A 26,581-nucleotide genomic window follows, 5' to 3' on the forward strand; every position below is an offset into this window, starting at 1 on the left:
TACCCAAAACACCTACTTTGTAGTAATGTTCCTTATTATAAAATAATATTCTTTATGCATACAGATAGCTTTCAGGAAATGGCTAACTTGTGTTCAGATAATATAAGGTTCATTGCGTTAGTATACACCTGCTTCCACTTCAAAAAAATCAATCTTCATTATTTTATTTTTCCATTGAGAGAGAATACAAATCTACTGCAGAAAGTCTCAGCTGGAAGAAGAAACATTTTAACCTGACCCAGCGTGGCACAGATTGCAGCTCTAGAGGAAGTATGGATTTTAAACTTGAGATCATCCATGTGGTAGACATAGTTAATTCATTTTTTTCCCTTTCTTTCATGCTCAACTATTATTTTAGTAGATGCATGTATCTCTTACTGTTGATGTTTCCCTTTCGTAGTGAAAATCTTACAATTTCACTTTGTATTTCATTTGCGTGAAGCTCTCTTTAACCTTGTGCTACACTTTAGTGATCAAAGGTATTTTAGAAAGCAAGAAGTCATGGACTATTGAAGTAAAAGCAGTAAATATTTCATACTGCAACATCTATCAGACATGTTTAAACATCTTTTATATAAATGTATATTATAATTATTATGATTAGATTATCACCATCATATTTAGCAAATGGATGTACTCAGATATCAGCATAGCACAGTTTATGCTGTAAATAAAATATGGGGTATAACAGATGAGGCATGATCAATAACTGGTTTATTGAATATTGGTATAAGGTTTTGAGATTTTCAAGACATTAATAAAGGCTAACTGTGTATACTGCATACCAGCCATTACTGATTTTAACTTTAATATGACTAATTTATTGTTGATATGGATAACTGGGGAAGAGAGATAACATAACAAAGAACACTGAGCCAAAGAAGGGGAGAGAACCTGGTTGTAATTTTCTTGGGGGAAAGAGTCAGCAGCCTTTGATATGAATGTTAGGAACCCCAAGGGCAGGGAGTCATCTGATGAGGCAGAAAAGACCCTGTGGGAAAAGAGCCAAGATTTGCTGGGAAGTGCTGTCATGATGATATTTACAGGAAATGAAGGAGGAAGTAGAGTTGCTAGGGGAAGGAGAAAGGAAAGAGTAAAACCACCCCCTAGGCAAGAGAACTCAATAAATTTGAAGCTGATTTTCAGTAGAGGGCAAAGTTGCTTGCATCAAGCTGGTTAAGTTTCTGCAGGCTACTAGCAGTTGATTTCCAACCAAAATCTAGCTGACTAGGTTATTATTTTTTGTAACTTACAGCTGTGAATGAAAATAGCCTTAAACCTAGTTTTATGCTTATCCAGCTAGAATTAAGTCTTAATAGCATCTAGGTTTTGTCAGCTAAATTATCCACCCAAAAATGAAAATCATTGCTAAATGGTGAACTTCTTCTCATAACCTTTTTACGCACTGGGAACACCTACTTTTTGAGCAGCAGTAAATTCTAAAAGGGGCCAATCCTAACTTTGTTGTTCTGCTAGATCCCTTTAAAAATGTTGCCCTTTGTATATTTCCAGACCAATGTATTAAGCACATCAATGCTTTTGAAAGCATAACTGCATGTTAAACATTCTGTTAGCATGTGCAATCTGGTTTACACACATTAACAGCACTTTTACTATACTTAGCTCATATGTTATCCCATACACAGCTCGTGAGAGTTTTAAGGCAAAAAATTATACTAATGAGGCAATGAGATTGAAAACTATGCAACACAGCTCATTACCCACTAATGTATACAAAAACAACACATGTTTAACTCCTAAAAGTGAACAAAGAACCAGTAGTGCAAAAAATAAAAACAAAAAAAACATTAACTACACCTCAGGGAAGCATAGTTTCTGTTTTAGTGATAAAATTAACATGTTAATGAGACTACCACTAGTAAATTAACTTAAAACTTATTTGCATGCCATTAAAATTGGCTATTAACATAAGATAATTAGTGCCTATTAATGGCTAATATTAACACACTTTAGTACATTAACCTCTAAGAATGCTATTTCAGGAATTTCATTGTAAGACACAAACTATAGTGTTGACCCAATTTTTGTTTCTGATGATCAAGAGGATGGGGAAAGATCTGGGTATTTTTTGACACATTCTCTTTTTTGATCATGATTCGTGATCATATTTTTACATTATAATTGAATTATACCATGCATGTTTTGTGGACATTTATGTTCTGGGGATACAAAAACTAGAAATATATTGGCAGGCAGAGGTATTAGAGGTCGTAAAATTTATTGTGAAGTCTAGATGATTTTCCATTTCTGATTGCACAGTAGTTTTGTGTAAAGTTTCTGCAAAAGGAGCTTTGAAGTATCATTTCTTGATCATAAATTATAATGAATTTAGACATCATTAAATACTGTCTTCTCCGATTGAATTAGATAATTTAAAGTTTCATAAATCACAAGAAAAATCTGATGAATGAAACCTCTAACAACTAAACCAAAGGATTTTATAGACTTTCCTCCTAGCTGCACTTGATTGAAATAACCAGACCTATATACAGTGATAAGTAACATCCAGTAAAGCAAAGGGGTAACTACCATGTTATAATATCTTCTTCAAACCTCTGTTCCTCTTTAGACAGTTATGATTGAATCACTCTTGCTACTCTAAGATTAGATATCATAAGAGGCTTAAGTACCAGGCAAGTGTCATTAAGCTCTAATATATAGTATCAACTCCACAATATGCACAAACTTCAACAGTTCAAACAGCAAGGATCCTGAGACCTCATGTCAAACGTTGAAAATTTTCTTTGACATATCTACTCTTATAATTTAAAAACTAAGGGGATCATTTATGAAAGTGCTATATGGTGTTTTCACATGCGCTAAGGTGTTTTCACATGAAAAAAATGCCTTTAATGCATGCAAAAATGCCATTAATGCATGCAAAACCACCATAACGCATGATGTGATGCAAATTTGAAAAAGGGGAGGAACTTTTGGCCAAGTGTGCGGGGCTCATGGTTAGGGGCCATTTAGACATTCAAAGTGAGACGTACAAACAGAACAGTGCTCTCTTGTGAAGATTTGATGACCTTCGGAGTGAGGAAACTCACCCCTACACTAATACCTAAACCTCACCTCGAGTTACTAAGTGGGCCTCCCATAGGGATATAAATACCTATCTAAGGAAGCAGATATTACAGCTAGTCTCTTTCTCTTTCTCTCTCTCTCTTCCTTGAAGTATTTTTTTTTTTAAGTAAAAACTACTGCAGATTTTTACTTCAGTAGTTAACTTTACTATCATAGATAAAAAATCAATGCTAAAAATTATTTCTGGTTTTGCCACAGTCTTAATACAGCAACCCTACAGTGCTTCAGGGATTATTTCACCTTTCTCTGTTTTATGGTGAACTGTTTAATGTTCCAAGTTAATACTGTATTGATACAGTTATGTGTAGAAGCCTACGGTTTGCTGTTATAAAGGGTAAATAATAAAACCAATTGCACTAGATAATGTGTTAATGATATTATTCTATTTCACATATCAATACTTACTCATAGCAAACTTTGGAGGGTTATCATTGACATCTGTAAGAGTAACAGTTACTGTTGTGGTCCCAGACAGTCCACCCATGTGTCCTCCCATATCCTTAGCTTGGATGACCACAAGGTATTCTTCTCTGGCTTCTCGGTCCATGTTTGACAGGGCTGTCTTAATGATAGCTAAAAAGAAAAGAAAAACTAAATTTATTAGAAGATGGTCTTATGCAGCAAAACAGTGGTCATACATGAGGGAAAAGTTTAAAACAAACCAATACAGCTAATCCAAGTGAAGTCAGCCCTTGCCGGCAGGAGTCTGCCATATTTGCAAAGATGGAAAAGGCCAAATTGACTCAAGTGATTAGTTTAATGGGCATTTCCAAAATAGTCTTTATGCTAGAAATTCATATTTGACCATGATAGTGTGAATTGTAAGGTTCATATTCAAAGGAGGTTTGTCCAGCTAAGTTGTTATTGCCCCGAGTTATCTCCATAAGTTGTTAGTTGGTTATTGGCTTAGCTTGCTAAATTGCAGTGGTCCAGGGGTACTCAGGGCAGACCAAGCTTTTCTAAATAAGTTGGCCAGATATTCAGCTTTATTTGACTAATTTATTCAGATAGTTTGATATTGCCTCTTGTGCAGGTTGGGAGAAGAGTTGACAAATGCAGTGGACCCCCGACTGTCTTTTTTGAACTCAAGGTGGTGCCAGGCCTCAGAGAGGACACTTTTTTAAACAAATATGAAAATACCTAAAAAAAATGTTGGATATTTTCATTAGAGGCCATTTTCAGTTCATTTCATTCAGAACAAACTGAAAATCACCTCATTTGTTGCATTTTTTTCATTCATTTAAAAAAAAATGCATATCTCTATTAAGCAAAGAATTTTAGAAAGCATATGAAAGGCTAGAGGAAGTCAATGCAAATTGTATAAGATAAGGGTGATATACTCCCCCATCATTACTTGGGCTATTGTGTTTTGAAGAATCTGTAGCCTATGCAAGCTTCTTCCAGAGAGACCACTTAACAAGGCATTACAGTGATCCACATTTTCTAATGCTATCAACACAATGCAAGCAATATAATTTTCAAGCTACTTTCTGATAAATACAACTTTAATCATCATACCAGCCAAAGTTTAAACAGCATCACTGCTTTCTAGATGACCAATGAAAGATGCTCTTCCATTATATGAGTAGAGTCTAATATCTAAACTGTTAACCTTACTTTGTAGAAGGAGTATGATATTATTCTGTTTTATCTGGGGCTATATCAACTAAGGGATTTTTCCTGCAATGGCATAAATCGCAGTTCATTTTTCACCTTCCTCTCAATTCTTCATAACCAAGAATCCCCTGTACTTGTCCCAGACTTTCTTGAATTCTCTCACTACTTCTGATTCTACCACCTCCCCTGGGGAGGCCACTCCATGCATCTACCACCCTTTTGTGAATAAATATTTTGTGATATTGCTCCTAAGTTTATATCTTGAAACCTCATACTGTGACCTAAAGCATTTCTTCCTCTGAAAAAGGTTTGCCTCTTAAGTATTAATATGTTTGAGGTATTTGAATATCTGTCATATCTTCCTTGTCTCTTCTTTCTTCTAAGCTATACATATTTAGTTTCCTAAACCTCCATTCATAAGACTTTTGGTCTAGACTCCACACAATTTTGGTAGCTTTTTGCCACAGCTATGTTACCCTGTTTGTATTCATTTGGAGACACAGCCTTCAAAATTGAATATTCTATCAGAGGCAAAGTCTAACCAAGGACTAAAAGACAAAATATGCAGTGTCTGGGCTAATGAATGATCTTAAATTTTTAAATATAAAAATGGAGGAAAATAATGTCAGATGCCAATCCTTATGGATTATTGACAAAGGCAAAATCATTAGTCATAAAAAACCTTCATAATTAATGGCATGCTTTCAATGCTCATACATTTTTTATAGAAAATTTTTTATGCTTTTATTTATTTATTTTTTATGTATAAAAATGTCTTTGATGTTAGAATTTGAAATCTGAGATGCCCAAGCATTATATCAAACAGTACAGTATTATTCATTACATTGCTCACAAAATCAATGTGTACTTAGCTCTATGTTTGTATTTAAGAACATAAGAACATAAGAAATTGCCATGTGGGGTCAGACCAAGGGTCCATCAAGCCCAGCATCCTGTTTCCAACAGAGGCCAAACCAGGCCACAAGAACCTGGCAATTACCCAAACACTAAGAAGATCCTATGCTACTGATGCAATTAATAGCAGTGGCTATTCCCTAAGTAAACTTGATTAATAGCCATTAATGGACTTCTCCTCCAAGAACTTATCCAAACCTTTTTTGAACCCAGCTGTACTAACTGCGGTCCTCAAAAGACTGATGTCCCGATGTTGAGCATTTTTCCCAGATGGGCTGCCTCAGGGAATGATCTTCATCGCAAGTATTCTATTTCGAACATGACTGGAAGTGTAATTGTTAAAACTCATAATGATGAGATAAATAGTTTCCTACAAAATGGCACTTTAAATGTGGTATCTATCATGCTTGCAGCATCATTTTATCATTGCAAGAATGTGTTCATCTAGTTAATCATCACATTTTTAAATTATATCATTCTGACTGTTCATCTTTATATGTATTTTATGTGGTCTTTTGCTCATATAATAAGATTTATATTGGCAAAACAATGAGGGAATTTCAAATAAGAATCTCAGAGCATCACAGTTGCTTGAAAAATCGTAGGAGTCAAGCATCTTTGGTAGGATACTGTTTATCTTATGGTCAAATTACACTTTTTTGCCATTGATTTTATGGAAAAACACCCAAGGAAGGGTGATCGGGATAAAATACTGCTACAAAGGGAACAAAGATGGATCTATAAATTAAATTAGGCAGCTTGGAATGAGACATGTGGAAGGCAACAAATGGGTACACTTTTTATAGTTGAATATATTCTTTTTGAATTTTGAAACAATATCTCTTTCTGAACTTTGAAATGATAGAAATGGCAACAGATTTAATTTATGATTGTATGGACCTATCAGAGTTGCCCACATGGTGAATGACTATTGGACTATTTTAGCATTTAAGAATGAATCAAATCTGGCTCATGGCTCTCAGCCATTTTTGCGTGGTACATCTCATGCTTGAAAGTCTTGGTATTGGTGCAATTTTTGTAAGTATGCCTCTCTGCTTGCTTCCTTAAACTTAAATATTTGATTTTCTTTTTACAATGTTAGATGATTCTAGTTATGTTTGAAATACTATATTTGCAGTGAAGACCATTCCCTGAGGCAGCCCATATGGATGAAATGCTCAGCATCGGAGAATCAGTCTTTTTAGCACCGCAAATACAAACATAGGTGGTCATTTTCTATCCCTATAGCATGCAAAAAGGGACTTTTTGCACACAAAAAGTCCCTTTTCGCATGCGATAGCTAGATAAGGGTGGAGTCGGGGTGGCGTCGGGACCGGAAGAGGAGGAGTTGGGGTGGCGTCGGCCATGGAAACTTCGCTGGTGGTGATAAGGTAAGACCCGTTATCGCCACCAGTAGCGCGCCCAATAGCACCACCTTTCACGGTGGCACTATTGGGTGCGAAAGCCAGCAGCGATAGCACCGCGGTGGTGCGATCACTGCCAGCTTTCACAGGCCTGCCCCCTGCTTCGCCCCCCTGTTACCACGCGATTCAGAAAACTTTGCAAAGATAGAAAATCCAGGCCACACAGTTAGGTGCACACTGATTTTGTGAGCAATGTAATGAAGAAATACTGTATTGTTTGATGCAAAATAAGACTGCAGCAGTGCTTGGGCTTCTCAAATTTCAAATTCTAACATAAAAAACATTTGTACATATAAAAAAATAAATAAAATCATTAAAAAAATCAATAAAAAAATTCATAAGCATTGAAAGCATGCCATTAATTATGGAGGCTTTTTATGACTAATGATTTTGCCTTTGTCAACAATCCATAAGGCATTTGCCTGAGGATTGGCATCTGAAGTCTTTTTCCTTCATTTTTATATTTAAATCAATTTAAGATCATTTATTCTCCCAGTCACTGCATATTTTGTCTTTCAATGCCAACTAGATGCTGAATTAGATGCACAATTTCAACTGAAATAATTTTTGTATGAATATTAATACTGGATAATTGTTAGAGTCATTTGAATTGGTATATGCAGTGGTCTTCTTTTTGGCTATTTGATATCTAACCAAGGACAGTACAGAAGCATTATTGCCTCCCTTCTATTACTGTTTATGCCTCTCCTTATGCATCCTAACAATTCTCTGGCTCTGGCCATCACCTTATCACACTGTTTATCTACTTTCAGATCATCATACATGATCACCAGATTGGGAAACTCTGAAGCCTTATTTCTCAGTACAAAACATTCATTATTTTATCAATTTAACAATTATTCATTGAAGACATTTTTATTGAATGAATAGTCTAAATTGCAACAGAGAAAATTCAGTCAATAAAATTTCCTTCCAAACACTTAATATTTTAATAGCTGCTTAACCTTTAGGGCACTCTCTGAACCATTCTACATATGCTTGGTAGTGCTATAGAAATATTAAACAATAATAGTAGTAGTAGTAACAATAGTAGAAACATCTGCAATCTTTTTATTCTTTATTTATTATGTGTCAATATTATAACAGTCCACCTAAATTATAGAGCCAATATAAGATGAATTTTAAAAGAGATGTAAATCTACGCATCATAGTGGATAATACTTTAAAATCATCGGCTCAGTGTGCTGCAGCAGTCAAAAAAGCAAACAGAATGTTAGGAATTATTAGGAAGGGAATGGTTAATAGAAGGGAAAATGTCATAATGCCTCTGTATTGCTCCATGGAGAGACCGCACCTTGAATACTGTGTACAATTCTGGTCACCGCATCTCAAAAAAGATATAGTTGCGATGGAGAAGGTACAGAGAAGGGCAACCAAAATGATAAAGGGGATGGAACAGCTCCCCTATGAGGAAAGGCTGAAGAGGTTAGGACTTTTCAGCTTGGAGAAGAGACGGCTGAGGGGGGATATGATAGAGGTCTTTAAGATCATGAGAGGTCTTGAATGAGTAGATGTGACTCGGTTATTTATACTTTCGAATAATAGAAGGACTAGGGGGCATTCCATGAAGTTAGCAAGTAACACATTTAAGACTAATCGGAGAAAATTCTTTTTCACTCAACGCACAACAAAGCTCTGGAATTTGTTGCCAGAGGAGGTGGTTAGTGCAGTTAGTGTAGCTGGGTTCAAAAAAGGTTTGGATAAGTTCTTGGAGACGTCCATTAATAGCTATTAATCAATTATACTTAGGGAATAGCCACTGCTATTAATTGCATCAGTAGCATGGGTTGTTCTTAGTGTTTGGGTAATTGCCAGGTTCTTGTGGCCTGGTTTTGGCCTCTGTTGGAAACAGGATGCTGGGCTTGATGGATCCTTGGTCTGACCCAGCATGGCAATTTCTTATGTTCTTATGTTCTTATGCACAAAGTAGCACATGTGCATGCAAATAGAACTTAATCACGTTAGTGGTATTTTATAAGCCTCAAACATTTTCATGCATAAATCTTAATTGTCAAATCTGCAAACACAGGGGTAGATTTTAAAAGGAGCGTGTGCAACATACATTTGCACGTGTGCTACCCAGCGCACGCACATGTATACCCGATTTTATAACTTGCGTGCGCAGACGCGCACAAGTTATAAAATCAGGGGTCGGCGCATGCAAGGGGGTGCACAATTCTGCACCTTGCGTGCGCCGAGCCCGTGCTGAGATGCACTGCCTTCCCCCATTCCCTACCCTCACCCCACCTTCTCTTCCCTTCCCCTACCTCTCCCTACCTCCCCTGCGCCGAGATGCGCTGCCTTCCCCCGTTCCCTACCCCACCCCACCTTCTCTTCCTTTCCCCCACCTCCCCCTACCTCCCCCGCCCTTTCCCCCTATCTTTTCCTTTTTCTTTTTTTTGTTTCAAAACTTACTTCATGCCTCTGGCCACGCCCCTGCTCCTGGACCACCACGTCCCTGGACCGCCCCTTTAGTAAAGCCCCGGGGCTTACACACATCCTGGAGCTTAACGTGCATTGTCGGGCCTTTTTAAAATAGGCCTGGCACACGTAAACCCATTTACGCATGGAACCCTTTTAAAATCCGGCCCATAGTGTGCATGGGGCTGTTACCTCCTCATATTTATTTCTGCTAATTATCAGGTGAAAGTCAGAATAAAACTCTTTATAGCCAAAACTCGAGTGGATGACAGGTCTGGAGAAACTGGGTGGAGTGCAGGCAAAAGTTCCAGAGGGGTCTTGTTGACCTACTTATGGACTGGACAAATTGGTGGACTCATTGGTAAAATAGGTAATTTGATTAATTTCCTTCACGCATGGATGCTATAAAATGTGCTCAATTGCGCATCTTAAAGCTGATAAATCCTAAGGAAAATATGCAAATACATTTTCTTCATGTAATTGCTTATAATTAGGAGCTCACATATGTGCGCTGTGCATATTTAATATAATGCGCTCGCACATGCGCAGATGATAGAAAATTCAAGTGCATATGCGCCCACATTCGCTCATATATGGTAACATGCATGCTCGTTTTAAAGTTACCATCTATGACTGTAAGTTGCACTGATTTTTAAGTATAATTCTGCTGTGAAAATGATCCCTGCCAAATTAACTTACACACAATCACATCAGACTAGTGTGTTTGAAATGTTTTCAAGAAAATCTACGCACATGCTTTTAAAAATCCAAAAGTATGTGCATGAGTCAACACAACTCTGTCCCAGTTACACCTCCGTGCATATGTTTACCTGCATAACACAAAGGCAGTTCTGAAAAAGGCTAATTCTACTGGTAAAACATCATTTTACACAAGGAAATGCAACCATCAATCAGTGCAATTTATGTGGGTAAACTCTGAAATTACCTGTGCAAACACATGTGCTGATAACTGCCCCACCTCTACTCCCACACGTACATTCATAAAATACATCACTTTTCCCTGCATAAAAAAGTGAACAGTCAAGAGTGGAAGAGAAGTTATGTATGGAGATTTCCTTTGAAAATGAGGCTGCAGTCCCAGGGAACTGGAAACTACATGATATTGCCTCCTATCTTTAGATCATATCTTTAGAATCTACTGATCATGGAATTCTTTAGTTTGAACTAATGCAGCCTGATGGGCCAGTATGACAATACTAGATAACGGGAATGCTGCTCTGAATGAGATGTGTTTTGGTTCAGTTTGGGCATCTGTACCAACATTGATTCATTCTGAAAGTTCAGAAATTTTTTTAGAATATTTGGTTCTTTAAATACTGCAATACATAGCCCGAACTGAACAGAAACAAAAAGTCTGCATATGCCTAGTAGACAATAAAAGATCAATTTTCAAAGGGATGTGCCTTAAGTTAAGTACCTAAATCAGCCCCTTCAAAAACTGAATAGGACAGAACACCATAATCTAGGTTGCTATTTAACTACCGACCTAAATTTAGGTGCTTAGAAAGTAAACAGCAACAAGGGCAGCGTAAGGGTAAATTTTTAAAAAATGTGGTGCTGAGCACTGATTTGCCACACTTGGCACCTAACTTAAGGGCTAATGAACTAATGAGCGATTCAGTTCATGGGAATGAGCATTTGCTGTGTAAATTTTGTCTTGCAATACGGCTCATTTAAATATTACTCAAATGTGATTCATGATGATTTTTTTTTGTGGTTAAATCTATTAGAAATTGCAAATTTTTAGCAAGAGAAAAATGTAACTATTCCTCCCTGGATCTGGATATTTTTGTACGCAAGGTTTAAGTAAACAAACAGGAAATAGCTTAGATTTAGCATTGCATTTTGTAGAAGTTAAATTATGCACAAAAAATAGTAAATAGCCTATGCACATTTTTGCTAGTGAAATTGTATACACTGTTTGGCATTTTTTCATGTGCTAGCATTCTTGGGAAATGCAACACAATTTAGTATATTTATTTATTTCAAATATTTATAGCCTGCCTATATTTTTTGTCCCCATAGATACCTAAATCTAACCAAATGAATTACAGGTTTAAATTTTAGGTGCCTAAATTTAGGAAATCATCTGCTGAAACAAGTTAATTCAGCTATTGCAAAATCTGTTTATTTTCTTAATTTTCGAAACAAACTGGAAACACCAATGCAAGAAAAACATTGGTTTGATCCAGGTTTCTGTTCAGCAGTGCGGTATCTGCATTCAGATCAAATTCACCTCATTCAGACAGCAAGTAATTGTTACATTCCCAAAGCAAACGGAAAAGCCTTTATAGAGCACTTAGACATAACTTTGATACTGGTGCATGGGCGCACATGTATACACACCTGGCAGTTTGTGCCAAGAACGTGGCCATTTTATAACATATGTGTATATATATATATATGGCATGAGGGCTGTTACCTCCTCATATTTATTTCTGCTAATTATCAGGTGAAAGTCAGAATAAAAAAAAAAAGTCAGAACAAAAGTCAGAACAAAAAAAAAGTCAGAACAAAAAAAAAAATTCAGAACAAAAGTCAGAACAAAAAAAAAAAGTCAGAACAAAAAAAAAAAGTGTTAAACAAATGATATAAAGTAGGCTTTTCGTGCATACATGTGCACACAATTTTTTATGGATACATGTGTGTGCAAATGCTGCCTGTACCACGTAAGTGGACGGGGGGTTTTACTAGACACGCACGCCAACGCAATTACCAGTTTCCCCTGTTCGTTGACAGTTTATACAAGGATAGGACTTCATAACTCTTCTAGATAAATAGGCTCCCAATTATCCTCCTAGCCCCTACTCTTAAAACCCTACTGACTAGTCTAGTTTTTTTTTTGTTTTAGGACTTACACGCCATCCATAGCAGAAGTAAAGTTACACTGTAGGGAACTCCGGCCCGCGCATGTACGTGTAAGTATTTACACGCTGGCTTCATTCATAAATCCTGAAATGCCCATGCCTTGCCCAGAACACAACCATGTCCTGCCTCTTTTCGGAAAACATTTTTGTACGCACACCGGGAGATATGCGCGTAAGCAGTTGCCTTTTAAAATCCGCCTGGCGTGTATCTGTGTGTATGTCCAGGCTTTGGTGCGTGCCGGGCTTTCAAAACTTCCTGTTATTGTGGCTCTTTTACAACATATTAACACCAAAGCTAAGAGCTGGCATTAATAGTGAGATCATATTTATAAAACAGTGCAATTGGGGTAAATATTCAAAAGAATGTGTTAGCGAAGTTTGGGAGGGCTAGACAAATCTTTTGTTTATTTCCACCTGCTGTCCGGATACATTTTAGCTGCATTAGTAAATACACAGTTAAAACTTATTTGGATAAAATGAGGCATCCCTGGGATGGGATTTACTTAGCTCGATAGTACTGAATATCAGTGCTATCGAGCTGTGTTTAGCCAAGTAAATCTAGTCATGGTAAAGCAGGTCTATGTGTATCCAAAAGACTTTAGCCTTAACCAGCTGGTTAAGTGCAAAATAAAAACAAAAAACTTATTGGTCTTCCATTCTGATTGCACAATCCCCTCCCCCTCCAAAAAAAACCCCAAACACTTTAAAAAAGTGTGGGCTAGCGCTGGATCCCCCTCCGCCCCCTAAATTCACCTTTTCCTAAAAAGCAGCCATAATGCCACAAGGCGGCCCCTCCCCCCTTCCACACTGTTTTTACACAATCCCCACTCTCCCCCCAGTCACTTGCCCCATCCTCCTCAGTCACGCAAAACCTCTAATTCCCCCCTCTCCCAACCTACTTCAGGTTCATTTCTTTTGGATTTTTATTCCATTTTGGGATTGTTTTCCTTTCATTTTTGTTATTTTTCATTCTATTTCTATTTGCAAAAAAATGAAGCAAAATAGAAAAAGACTTCAAATATCACATTTTTGTGGGATTTTTCTTTTATTTAGAAACAAAAAGACATAGCGAATACCACTGATGTTTCTTGCGTCATTTCAAAAGACTGTACTCCCCTATGAATCATTAACTCAGTGCTGGATTGTAAATACTTCCGGGGCTAAAATGAATCCTCCAGTACAGTGCAAGGCAATCTAAACCTAGCAATGGCATGAAGCGCCCCGGGACATACGCACACAAGGCCCGGGACGCTTGTATGTCCCGGGGCTTTGAAAAAGGGGCGGGGCCAGGGCAGGGCATGTTATAAAATTGGGTGTACATTTGTGCACGCCGGGTAGCGCGGACAAATGTGCCCCGCACACGTAAGATTCAAAATCTGCCTTTAAATGAGTGTCGGCAAAGCTTTTCCTCATTCTGTGTCCATGGGAAAGAAAGCTTAGCAAACCAGGCCCTAAATCATCAGTTCCTTGACAGTTTGTCTGGTAAATCAGTTCCTCAGAACACAGCTATCAAGCTTTGAATAGGGTGAGTATTTTAAAATGAATGTACATGCAAACAGCAATTTTAAATAATTGCATGCATTGCACAAGTTACCCAATAGGGTGGATCATAGCGTATTAGACTCAGCATGATGTGGTGCAGGGCTTTATGTGACACAAGGGGCTGCAATTCTGAAAATGAGCAAAAGGCATGCTTCATTAATTGGCAGAGATGCACATTTATTTCAGTTCTTTGCAACATTCTTTTCATGTGTTTTTTTTTTATTTTAAATAAAAATGCAAGTCAGTAAAACCTAAGGGTGTAGATGGTCAACATAGGTGCACAGCTTTGCTAAATTCTTGAGCAGTATCAGCAATCAGGATTGAAAATTGAGCCCATTGTGTTGAGTTGCAATTACTAGACATCGCTGCCATAAGGAACAAGGACTCCCAGTTACATTTCTAGATGCTCTGCTGCATCCAGCCGACAAAAACACATGTGACAGGTTTGCAATACACCCTTGTCCCTTCTGTAACTGGATATTGGAAAATAATGTGATTGAGTTACTATGGTCAGGTGCATAAAGGGGTCCTATGTGCCAAACTGTTTTATCGGGTCTCATTTTCAAGTGTGAGAGCACAATTCTCAGCTTCAAATACCATAAACAGTGGCGCCTAACTGAAATAAATCACATCAGTAGTGATTTTCCTTTTGATGATATTGTCTTTGACACACACACAGGACCAGATTTAAGGATCTGGCAGAATAAAAAGTGCAAAGAAAACAACTGTGCTGTGTGATTCAACATAAACACTGGATTAGAAATGAAGTAAACTAGAAAAAGGGTCCTAGATTTCAGGAGGGTCACTGGGAGAAAAGGAATGATTATGTTAAGGAAGCCTTGTTAGGAGCAGGAGATCTAAGAGATAAAGTGGAACAATGGATGGTAATAAAAAAGAGTATTGAAATAACAACAAATCATTGGGTCAGGCAGGTTGTCACAGTGAAGGAAATGAAGAGACCAAACTAAGGCCTAGATTCATCAAATTGCTAAAATTATAGCAGAAATAGCGCCCGCGATAAAAAATGGGTGTGGTTAGGCAAATATCCTGTGTATCACAGTGCAGAGGAAATTATTGTGCCGCATGTTGCATTAGCGTGTTGCACATCATTTTACATGGTGCATGCTGAGTTGTGCTTTGCGCTTTATTTTTAATTTATATATATCGGCTTCCTGCAGCTGCCTCTTTGAGTGTATGTCAGGTGTTGGAGAAAAAAAGAGAAGACTTGAGGAGTGGATTAGTGGGCGTAGGAGCTTATACATTGCAATTTCCTGAGTGCATTGTCTTGCCTTCTGTTCTTATCTGTTTTCCTTTACCTTGGTCTTGGTCTTCTTTGTGTGAGTAAAAGTTGTTGTTAGTTTGCCCTGTTTGACTGTCTGCATTTGTGTCATAAGGAGGAGTGGTTGTGAGGTGGTGGAGGAGGAGTGGTGAGGGACGGTGGTGAAGTATGGTGAGGAGGAGGAGAAGGAGGAGGAGGAGGAGTGGTGAGATGTGGTGTGAGGTGGATGAGGAGTTGTGAGGAGGAGTTGTGAGGTGTGGTGTGTTGACTGGAAAGGATGGAGTGTGATAGTCAGGGAAGAAAGGAAAGGAGAGGCATAGAGAGGAAGGAGGGAAGATGAGGGCAGGAGTATTAGGGGAAGGAGGAGGAGGAATAGGAGAAGGAGTAGGGTCAGGGACAGGAGTAGAGATAATGAGGAAGCAAGGGATAGGAGGAAGTGGGAGGGGGAAGGGGGTAGGCAGGCAGGCAAGTCCGTGGGAGGAAGATGACAGGCTTGGGATAGAGAGAGAGGGTAGAGGGGAGGGGAGTCAGTAGGGCAGTGGCAGAAGGGGAGAGGAAGGGAGGGGAGAGAGGAGTGGGAGTGAGATTGAGAGTGAGGAAAGGGAGGACACCTCTCCTGGTGGTTCAGGGCAGCCAGGCAGCAGAGCATGTTCATCTCATTGCTTTGAAGTTCAGCCCAGAGTAGAATAAGATGATCATCGCTGGGGTCCTAGAAAATTATGCCATGCTGTTTCGGAACTGTGTGGCCAAGACCTCAAGGGTAGCCAAAGGCCAGATCTGGAGCAGCATTGCCCAGCAATCTCAAGGCGCAGTGGTGTGAGATGCGATGGGGAGCAGGTGGCCCACAGGTGGACATAAAGGCCCAGTTGATGGTGGTAAAGGTGGTGAACCGCAACAGGTACATCCGGCAGACCAACAAAGGAGTCCCTTGTCCAATTGCTCTGATGCCCTTGGAGGAGCACCTCGTCCAATGGCTGGGACCGGATGTGTTCGAGGGCATGGCTGAGCGACTGGACACCACATGAACCGATAAGTTCACCTCACCTGTAAATGGCAAGGCTGCTACAGTTGTGCTCATCATTTGGCATAAGATACTCACATTGATTGACATGCAAAGTGTGTATCTCATACCAAGTGATCCATGTGTGTACTTATGTGTTTATATTTGTTTCCACAACTCTCACCCAGGACTCTGCTGGTCCCAACCATGCAGCACCAGGGACCAGCAGTAAAGAGTCATGGACCAGCAGTGAAGAGTCAGGTACCAGTCATGCAGCAGCAGACACAGTTCACCAAAGAGGAGAGGAGGAGCAGCAGCAGCAGTAACCTGAGCACAGCCAGATCTTGCAAGCCTTGGGCTCAGCAAGCCCACGGAATGTGAGCCTAAATATTTCTAGCTTCATGGAGGAACCCAGTCTGAAGTGACACACAATAGAGTCAGCTCAACCTTGCTCCAGCACACTACATAGTAAGCACTAGACAGAACACACCGAGACGGACCAGCCCACCAGTCCCCTCATGCCACTTGGAGGCTCAAACCCATGACCAGCACAGCACCAGCTCAAGCTCTGGCACCAGCTCCGGCACCATCACCGGTACTGAGCAAGGTCTCAATGCATAAGCAGCTGGACTGGCTGGAAAGGAGCCATGGTGTCCAATTCTACCACATATGGGCAGAGCTAGTGCACCTCAGGAGGGCTGTCAATGGGCAAACCCAGGCCCTGCAAGACCAGATGGCAGCCCACACACAAGCGCTCACCACAGTGCCAGCGTCAATAAATAACACCACCAGCGACCACACCCAGATTCTCCAAAGAATACTGGAGCCTCCACCAGTGCCTTCTCCAGCATCCCAAGACTCTACGCCATGTAGCAGTCCCTAGCCCAACAAATGTCCCAGGGGTAGGCCCCTTCAAAGACTGCCACCCCCAGATGGCAAGCCGTGGCATGGCAAAGGGCCATAAATGTTCACAACTGATGCCCTGCAATGTGGAAGGGTGTGGGAAGTGGAGTGCCTCAGGGATCTGTATGTGGAAGGGAGTGGGAAGTGGAGTGCTTCAGGGATCTGTATTGGGACACGTACTTTTCAATATATTTATAAATGATCTGGAAAGAAATACGACGAGTGAGGTAATCAAATTTGCAGATGATACAAAATTGTTCAGAGCAGTTAAATCACAAGCAGATTGTGATAAATTACAGGTAGACCTTGTGAGACTGGAAAATTGGGCATCCAAATGGCAGATGAAATTTAATGTGCATAAGTGCAAAGTGATGCATATAGAGAAAAATAACCAATGCTATAGTTACACAATGTTAGGTTCCATATTAGGAGCTACCACCCAAGAAAGAGATCTAGGTGTCATAGTGGCCAACACATTGAAATTGTCTGTTCAGTGTGCTGCGGCAGTCAAAAAAGCAAACAGAATGTTGGGAATGTTGGGAATTATTAGAAAGGTGAATAAAATGGAAAATGTCATAATGCCTCTGTATCGCTCCTTGGTGAGACTGCACCTTGAATACTGTGTACAATTCTGGTCACCACATCTCAAAAAAGATATAATTGCAATGGAGAAGGAACAGAGAAGGGCGACCAAAATGATAAGGGGAATGGAACAGCTCCCCTATGAGGAAAGACTAAAGAGGTTAGGACTTTTCAGCTTGGAGAAGAGATGGTTGAGAGGTGATATGATAGAGGTGTTTAAAATCATAAGAGGTCTAGAACGGGTACATGAGAATCGATTATTTACTCTTTTGGATAATAAAAGGACTAGGGGACACTCCATGAAGTTAGCATGTGGAATATTTAAAAGTAATTGGAGAAAGCTCTTTTTCACTCAACGCACAATTAAACTCTGGAATTTGTTGCCAGAGGATATGGTTAGTGCAGTTAGTGTAGCTGTGTTTAAAAGAGGATTTGATACGTTCTTGGAGGAGAAGTCCATTCCCTGCTATTAATTAAGTTGACCTAGAAAATAGCCACTGCTATTACTAGCAACAGTAACATGGAACAGACTTAGTTTTTAGGTACTTGCCAGGTTCTTATGGACTGGATTGGCCACTGTTGGAAACAGGATGCTGGGCTTGATGGACCATTGGTCTGACCCAGTATGGCATGTTCTTATAGAATAATGGAATACTTTGAAGCCACAGGATAAAGGCAATATGGTTTCACAAGGGGGAGATCCATCAAGAAAACTTGATTGACATTTTTGAGATAATCAAAGCTGTATATAGAGATATGGGAGAGAGGGATATGGAGGGAGAGAGAGATATGGGGGGAGAAATAGATATAGCCTATATAGCAGGACCACACCATTGGAACGCTCTCCCCCCTGACCTACGCCTCGAACCCAGTCTGCCAGAGTTAAAAAAAAAGTTAAAAACCTGGCTCTTCAGGCAAGCGTTCCAATCTCCAGAATGTAACTAAGCGCCGCATCCTGATTGAACTTGGGAATACTCTGTGTTACAGTTAATAATATGCAATTTTATGCAAAATTAAATTTCAATTTACCTTACATTTAATTTAAGTTCAACATGCCATTGGCCTAATTTTAATTAAATTACGAAAATATTTAAGGATTTATTGTTATTGTTCAATGTTCTTTGTAAAAAAACCCTGATCTGACTTCCCAGACCAGGGCTATCTTTTCGTTCCATGTAAACCGGACTGATTTGTATTGTATACAGGAATTCCGGTATATAAAAATTAAAAATAAATAAATAAATAAATAAATATGGATTTCAATAAGGCCTTTGAATTTGTTTCACATTGAAAAATGGTGAACAAGCAAGCTTTCAAGTGCATGAATTATCAGGCCCCATTGTATCTTTCTCAACTTCTTCACTCTTTCACTCTCACATGAGAACTCCGATCTTACTGATAATTGGACTAAATGATAAGAATTATTTGGTCCACTTATTGTCTGCCTTTTGGTGCCTACAGGTCTTGTTTGATCTGTAGGATACCTCCTTTCATCCTCCCCACCATTCACCCCTAGTGAGATCTCATTGTGTCTGCCCCAAGCATGTCTCCATTTTGTCACTAGTTTGGCACTTGTAACCTCTGCTAGAAATCGTCTTCAGGAGTCCACCATTCTTTCAGTGGAAATGGCATTTTCATTACTTTTGAGCTTTCCTCCCTTTAGCTTCATAGGAAACCTCCCCTCCTCATTGAACTTTTCATTTTATGAAAATGCTACTATGTTTGATAAGATAGTAACAGGTTTGCAGACAACCATAAAAACAAATCTGCAAGTCAGTTTGCTTATGCTATTTTGAAAGACCGTCCATGTTTTAGACATTGTAGAAAGGAAAATATTTTATCAAAACATGAGTAAACCAGAACTGCTGCAAAATATGCTGTGGGCCTTTTGCATGATCCTATAATTAGCATGGAAGGTCCAAAATCCAAGTGGTATACTTATCTCAACTATTTATACACAAAGGGGATAATTTAGTAACATTGCACACAAGTTAACTTACAGATATGTGCATAAATTATAATAGTTTTCAGTGTGGACTTTCCAAATCTACCTACACACAACTGCACTTGCTGAATGCATGCAGAAATATTCCAGGAACTCAGACCCGGGAATGCTTCTGCTCAGTCTGGGCAAATGTACAAATGGACAGGACATGCATGTGTAAGTTTACCCACATTTTTTTTAAAAGCCCATTTCTGCAGGTAAAGCACTCACAGCCGATGCAATATCGGTGAGCGTAAAATGGCATTCATAATTAAGCACCTGCTCTTCTACTGCGTGCCGATGCATCTCTCTTAGAGGGCCCGGTTTAATATTAAAATTAGCTGCCACAGTAAAAAGGAGGTACTAGGGAAAATTATGCGTCCCTAGTGCCTCCTCGGCATTGAGTGCCCAGGAAAAGTGGCTGTCAGTGTGGGTTAGAAAACGGATGCTCAGTACAAGCACCCATTTTCTCCTCCTACCGGAACAATATACACCCACAATATACATGGCCTGGACTGTGTATATTGGGCGCCCAGAATTTTTTTTTTCACAAATTCTTTTTTTTATATGATTCCACTTTCTGTGGTCCCTCCTACTTAGTATCATGACAATACTAGCAGCAGGGATCACAGAAAGCAGGAATTTTGGTTTTTTACAATGACTCTATCACAAGGTACCATCAAGGTAGGGTAAGTCAACATAGTACAAACTTTCATCTTTGTGAGACTTTACTCTCTCCAAATGATGTCACGTCTTCACAAAGGTGTACTGTGCTTTTCGTTTCTACATGAGAAACTGGTCCCTAAACCATCACCAACACTTCACCTCGACCTATTAGATCAGAGCTTCTCAACCGGTGTGTCACGACACTCCAGTGTGTCACCAAGCAGCAGCAGGTGTGTCGCGTGCTACCAGTCTCCTGCTGCTCTTCCCCCCTCTTCCTTCACCAAGCGAGAGGCAGGCTATCTTCCACTGCTGCCGTTGCCGCCTGGGCTATCAGCACATTCAAGCCTGGATGTGAACAGCAGCAATGTTAGTGAAGGCTGGCAACTGCATCTGGGCCTTTTCTCCTTTCTGCTTTTGGCCCGGAACAGGAAGTGATGTGCAGTGGAGTGCATAGGAAGAAGAAAGAGCCATGCTGCATGAAAAAGTAGCGGCAGCAACGGCGGCCCCGAGAAGTAGCATGGGCCTGAAGCAAAATCAGAAGCAGCCAGAAATCGGCACAGGAGACAGCAGAATTAGCTTCTCGTGGCCGATGGGATTCTTCTTTCTTGGCCTGCGGGGACTAGAGGAAGAGGCTGCTGCAGCTACCATCTGTGCTGGGGGGCGGGGGGGGGGGGGGGGTTTCAGGAAGTGAGAGCCAGCCAGCCAGCCTGTTTGTAAGTGAGAGAATGTATGTGTGATTGAGAGTGTGCATGTGTAACTGTGACTGAGAGCCTGTGTGTAAGTGAGAGCATTTGATTGAGATAATCTATGTAAGTGTGTGAGAGAGAGTATGTGTGTGATTGAGAGAAACAGGTAAGAGAGGTGATGTGTGTATATAGGAGAGACAATGGAAGTGACTGGTCAAGGAGATGAATGGAGCATGTGTGTGTGTGTGTGAGAGAGAGAAAGTAATTGTGGGAATGAGAAGCATGTGCATGTGGAGAGAGCTAGCATAATAGTGAGAAACATGGGTGTGTGTGAGGAACAGCATGGCAGTGAGAAGCCTGTATATGTAAGATAGAACATGGGAGTGGGAAGCCTGTGTGTGCGTGTGCATGAGAGAGAGACTGTTCGGGAAGGTGACTGGTGTGAGTGTGTGTGTGTAAGAGAAAGACCGATCAGGAGATGATTGATGTGTGAGAGACAGAAACTGGTATGTAAGTGTGACTGGTATGTGTGTGAGAGAGATAAAGAAAGTGATTATGGGAATGAGAAGCCTGTGCATGTGGAGAGAGCTAGCATAGGAGTGAGAAATGAGTGTGTGTGAGACACAGTATGGGAGTGAGAAGCCTGTATATGTAAGATAGAACATGGAAGTGGGAAGCCTGTGTGTATGTGTGTGTGTGTGCATGAGAGAGAGAGACTGATCAGGAAGGAGACTGGTGTGTATGTAAGAGAAAGACTGGTCGGGAGATGATTGGTGTGTGAAAGACAGAAACTGGTCATGGGGGTGTAACTGGTATGTGTGTGTGTGAGAGACAGATAGACTGGTCGTGGGCACTAATGAAGAGGACCATGAGTACAGAGCTTCATCCACTACTGCTTCTGGTGTTTGCTACTGGCCTGCATGGAAGAGGAGTAGGAGAGCTGCTGGAGGGGGTTAGTAAAGGTGGCTTTTTAAGTTTATTTTTCTTGATTGACTGCCATTTTAATTACTGAATATTATGTGATGTGTCTGCTGTTTTAAAATATTTTATTGGTGATTGGAGAATTTTAAATAATGTTTATGAGTTTTTAATTGTGGGATATTATTCTGTTCGTAGTTGTTGTGAAACATTTATTCTGCTTATTAGTATAGTTATACAATTATTTCTGTGTTGGGATCTATAGCTGCTTGCTAGTTCTGTTTTCCTAATAGGAGATGTATTGCTGTTTAGGGCCTGATTTAATATTTGCAGTGTTGCCTTTTCATAGGTAGGGTTGTTATGGAATGCACTCAAATAACAACTGTGTGCGGATTAGTTTATGTGCATTGCTGCAGATCCTGGGAGTATGTTAGGTCGGTTCTGTGTATGCGACAGAGGTGAGGTATTTTACTGTATCAGTCTTATTTGTTGTATTTTCTCAAGAGGACATGCATTAGTGATAAACTGCTGTCTTTTCATAAGTAGGACTTTTGAGCCTGTAGTTGGAGTTTGTGTTGCTGTTACTGAGATGACACTAGAACCAGAATATATATTTTGTAAGGTGAGTTGTATGGGGAATGTCATAATTCTGCTTTACATCCATAATTGTGGGTCAGGGGGATTCCTGTGGATGCAAACTGTACTTTTACATTTAGCCCTATGATGGTCATGTGTTCATTGTGTCACGTATGTGAGAACCATCTGTCAGGTGTGTCCGGACAGAAAAAAGGTTGAGAACCACTGTATTAGATGGCCCTCCTATAGAGAGATAAATAGTTGCACACTGTGAAGGCCTCCCCAGATGTTTTCTCTCTCTCTCTCTCTCACTCATTCACTCACTCTCCCTCTCCTGTCCCTTCCCAAGCCCACTATCACACAGTGCAATATTGCCCCTCATTTTTACTAAATCCTGTCCAAACTCCTCACTGATCCACCCCTTCCCAAAATTTGCATTCACGCTTTGTGCCAGCACTATTATCACATGCGTTAATGCCATAATGCATTTTGATGAATGACCCGGAAAATTATTTTGAAAAAGACGGTGCAGTTATGGTAATGCTTCCACATTAGGGAGCTCACCTTTCTCTGGGTTAACCAGCAGAAAGTGAAAGATCCAGTTAGTGCAGTGAATCTCTCCCTTATCCAGCTCCTCCCCTTCCAAAAGAGGCAAAATGGCCTCCCAGCCTATACCTCTTCATCATAGAGATGTGAATCGTTTTTTTTGTGTTCGTGTCGTTCTTTGTTTTTCGGCTGCTGATGAAAATGTCGTTTTTTTGCGGTTTGGGTTTTTATTTTCGCGAAAAAGCATTTTTTGAGTTAGTGCATGCTAACTCCCCGTTAGCGCGCACTAACAAAAACCGTTAAATTTTGTTATTTTTTGCTACTTTTTGTTAGTTTTTGTTAGTGCGCACTAATCCAAAAAATGAATTTTCGTGAGAAAACAGGAAAATCCTAATCATTATTCGGGGTCCCCGAAACATGCCGAATTGGACAATTTCGTTGAAATTTTCCAATTTGGAAAAACCGAATGCACATCTCTATTCATCAATAGTCTTCCATATTTTGGTGTTCAAGCCAGAGACTGGCAGTAATGCTAATGTGAAAATACCACTGTATGTTGATCATGAGTATTAGGTGACACTTGTGTTAATGTAGGCATCGTTAACACTAGCCTCTGTTAGTACATAGACCGTTAAATTATTGGTAATTGTGCATTCTTATTACTGAATGCCCTAGTTTGAATTTAGCCATTGCTTGTTTAGCAAAAAAAATAATCACACAAGCAAGTGTGCAAATAACTAAGACATGGGCGTTGCTCAGTCACTCTCCAGAGATTTTCTTCTCTTGCTTTGTAGTGAACTAAAACATGTATCAAAAGAGAGATCAACAAAGACCAACAATTTCTATAGCCATACTCTACTTTGCTTTAAACATCACAAAGGGCAGCAAAGCACTAGAAAAGCAAAATATATTTCTGATTTGTCTCATGAAAGAAAAATGATCAAGATTGAGAAAAGCTATGGGTATATAAATAGAATAGATCTCCTGATTGGGCATGAATTAAACTTAAAAAAAGACACAAATTGATTAAGTCCTCCTTTGAGCTTGAATAGTAATTTGTTATGGCTTTCTTGGCTTTATATATATGTGTGTGGCAATCATAGAGTATAAATAGAAACAAAAATATCTCAGGGATGGATTGTTCATCCCAAGAAAGCTGCAGTTTTTTTTCTTTCTTTCTTTTTTATTTTTTTTTTGCTGTAATCCTTTTTCCTTGAATCATATTTTTTAATGAAATCATCTGTCTGTAAAAAGAGAGCAAGGATTTTCAAGTACTGAATCATCTTAGTAGTAAGTCAAGCGTAAGAGTGCCAGGGGAAATGTAATCCACCAGTGCAGTGGTCTCTTTAAACCTCACCGTGCTTGAGGGTTCTTTATCAGTGACGGGGGGAGGGTCAGCTCTTTCCAGGGGTTTCAGATTCATAGACCGTGCATCTAGAGGACTTTATGTATGATTTCTAGGCTCATTTATAATGAGTTAGTGGCTGTGATAATAACAGCTGCAGAATGCATGCTCTTTCTGTGCCTCCTGCACTACGTATGCATAAACAGCTCTGCCTTATGTAACAGCTAATCAGGCCTGCTTATTTGTGTATATAAAAAATGTGTGTGTGTGTATTCCAATGGATCTTAACTCACCTATCAGCTGAAGAAGAGAGAATATTGAAGTCACTTTTCAAAAATGAGTGCATCCGATAATTTGTTTCATTATTTCTGATCGATGCCCATTTTTATTAGTTCAGGGGCCGCCCCTATCCCAGATAAGGGGCGCGTTTTCGTCAACAAGTGCCGAGAGGCCCCTCCATTTTATGATATACTTGTATATATGTATATATATATATGTTATAAAATAGCCTGGATGCATGTACATGTGTTCACAATTTTAAAGGGATGTGCATGCAAATGCTGCTTCTGCCTCATAAGTGGGGGGATTTTACAAGGCACACACAGCACCATTCGCCATTTTCCCAGTTCCAAGTTTATGGATAACCCCCCCCAATTTAATATCCACCCTTCCCCCTTGTCAGTCCTGACCCTTAAAACCCCTCCACCTTGCTTATTATTATATTGTTTTCTAACACGCAGTCCATAGTAGAAGTACATTTACACGGCAGGGGACCCCAGCATGTGCAAGGGCGTGTGTTTACGCCCACATCTCTTGGCCAGGCCCCATGCTCTCACCCCACCCAGATCATACCCGCTCTCTGCCTCTTTTTAGAAAATGTTTACTCGTGTGCACAGCGGGAGATACGGATGCACGTGGACGGCTTTTGGAATCCGCTCGGCACACGCCAGCCCAACTTGTGTCCATATCTCCCGGTTTTGGCGCGTGCAGGGCTTTTAAAATTCACCTTTCTACATGTAGTAGTGACTGGGTGGGAGGCCTTGGTGAACTGGAGGGGGGGGGAAATTCAGGCTGAAAAACCAGGAAGGTCTTGATGACCTGTTGAAGGTTTGGGCAAACTAGTGGACTAATTGGTAAACCGATTATTTTCATTTACGTGCGGATGCTTTAAAATTGACCGACTTTTGCTCATAAATTGGGATTTACATAAGTCCTACTTTACTTTTGCATATAAAATATATGTACGAATGTTTTTAAAACAGATAGGAATTGTCCGGGTGTTCAATGCGTTGGTACACGTGGTTTCAATGCATTGCATGCGTTCATGCAGAAGCCTACATACATGTGCATGTGAAGGGCAGAGATACATATAATTAAAATGGCACATATCATGCATATGGGTCATGAAACACTTGTGTTTATCTCTGTTCGTATCCATATATGCAAGAACATGCTGTCGCACGCGTTTGAAAGTTATTCTCCTTCATTTCAAAAATCTTGTATTGCTGGATATTAAACTTAGCTAAGGGAAGTTGCTCATGCAGTGAAATCATGTCTGAAAGATTTTTATTCTGTACCAGTAATTTTCTGCATCCATCTTATTGCATTATTCCCTGCAGCTTATCTGATGAAACAGACAACACAAACTTTCTTATTGTACTTGAATAGAGACCCATTTGTCAAGTCATCCACAATATGACTTTACCTTCATTAGGTCTCTGTTTATGAAAGTTTTTTTTTTTTGAGACGCATAAAACAGCAAAAGGCTTATATAAATTCTTGCCATTACAGACACTAAACTTTGACCATAGGCAAACTTCTTCTATGTGCATAAGAAGCCTGTGCTTGTGTAAGGGATATTTTATAAATGTCAAAAGCATGCACGTACTTTATGTTTAAAGCGTACATATATCACATAAAAAGGGGACAGTCTAGGGTGGTTTCTGGGAGGGCAACAGTTATGCACATAAATTGTATTTTAAAAGATGTGTGTACGTTTGGTAACTTATTTGCATAATTTTACACCTGCTAATTATCTGACATAACTGATATTAGACTTTATTGTGTATTGGCTGACTGGGAGGTCTGAGGGAACTGGGAGGAGTTCAAGCTGAGGAAACAGAGGGTCTGGATGATATGGAGAAGGACTGGACAAACTGG

At 39.8% G+C, this 26,581-nt stretch overlaps 1 protein-coding gene across 2 annotated transcripts in view; it reads right to left on the reverse strand.

Annotated features, from left to right (window-relative positions):
• Positions 1-26,581, reverse strand: part of CDH8 (cadherin 8) — a 515,521-nt gene that overhangs the window by 169,223 nt on the left and 319,717 nt on the right. For both annotated transcript variants that reach the window (XM_029608175.1, XM_029608174.1), the window contains one exon: positions 3,514-3,681. In XM_029608175.1, coding sequence (XP_029464035.1) covers positions 3,514-3,681 — 168 coding nt within the window. The remainder of the gene's footprint in view (positions 1-3,513; positions 3,682-26,581) is intronic.

This window comes from Rhinatrema bivittatum, chromosome 7 (genome assembly GCF_901001135.1).
Source record: "Rhinatrema bivittatum chromosome 7, aRhiBiv1.1, whole genome shotgun sequence".
Classification (NCBI taxonomy): Eukaryota; Metazoa; Chordata; class Amphibia; order Gymnophiona; family Rhinatrematidae; genus Rhinatrema; species Rhinatrema bivittatum.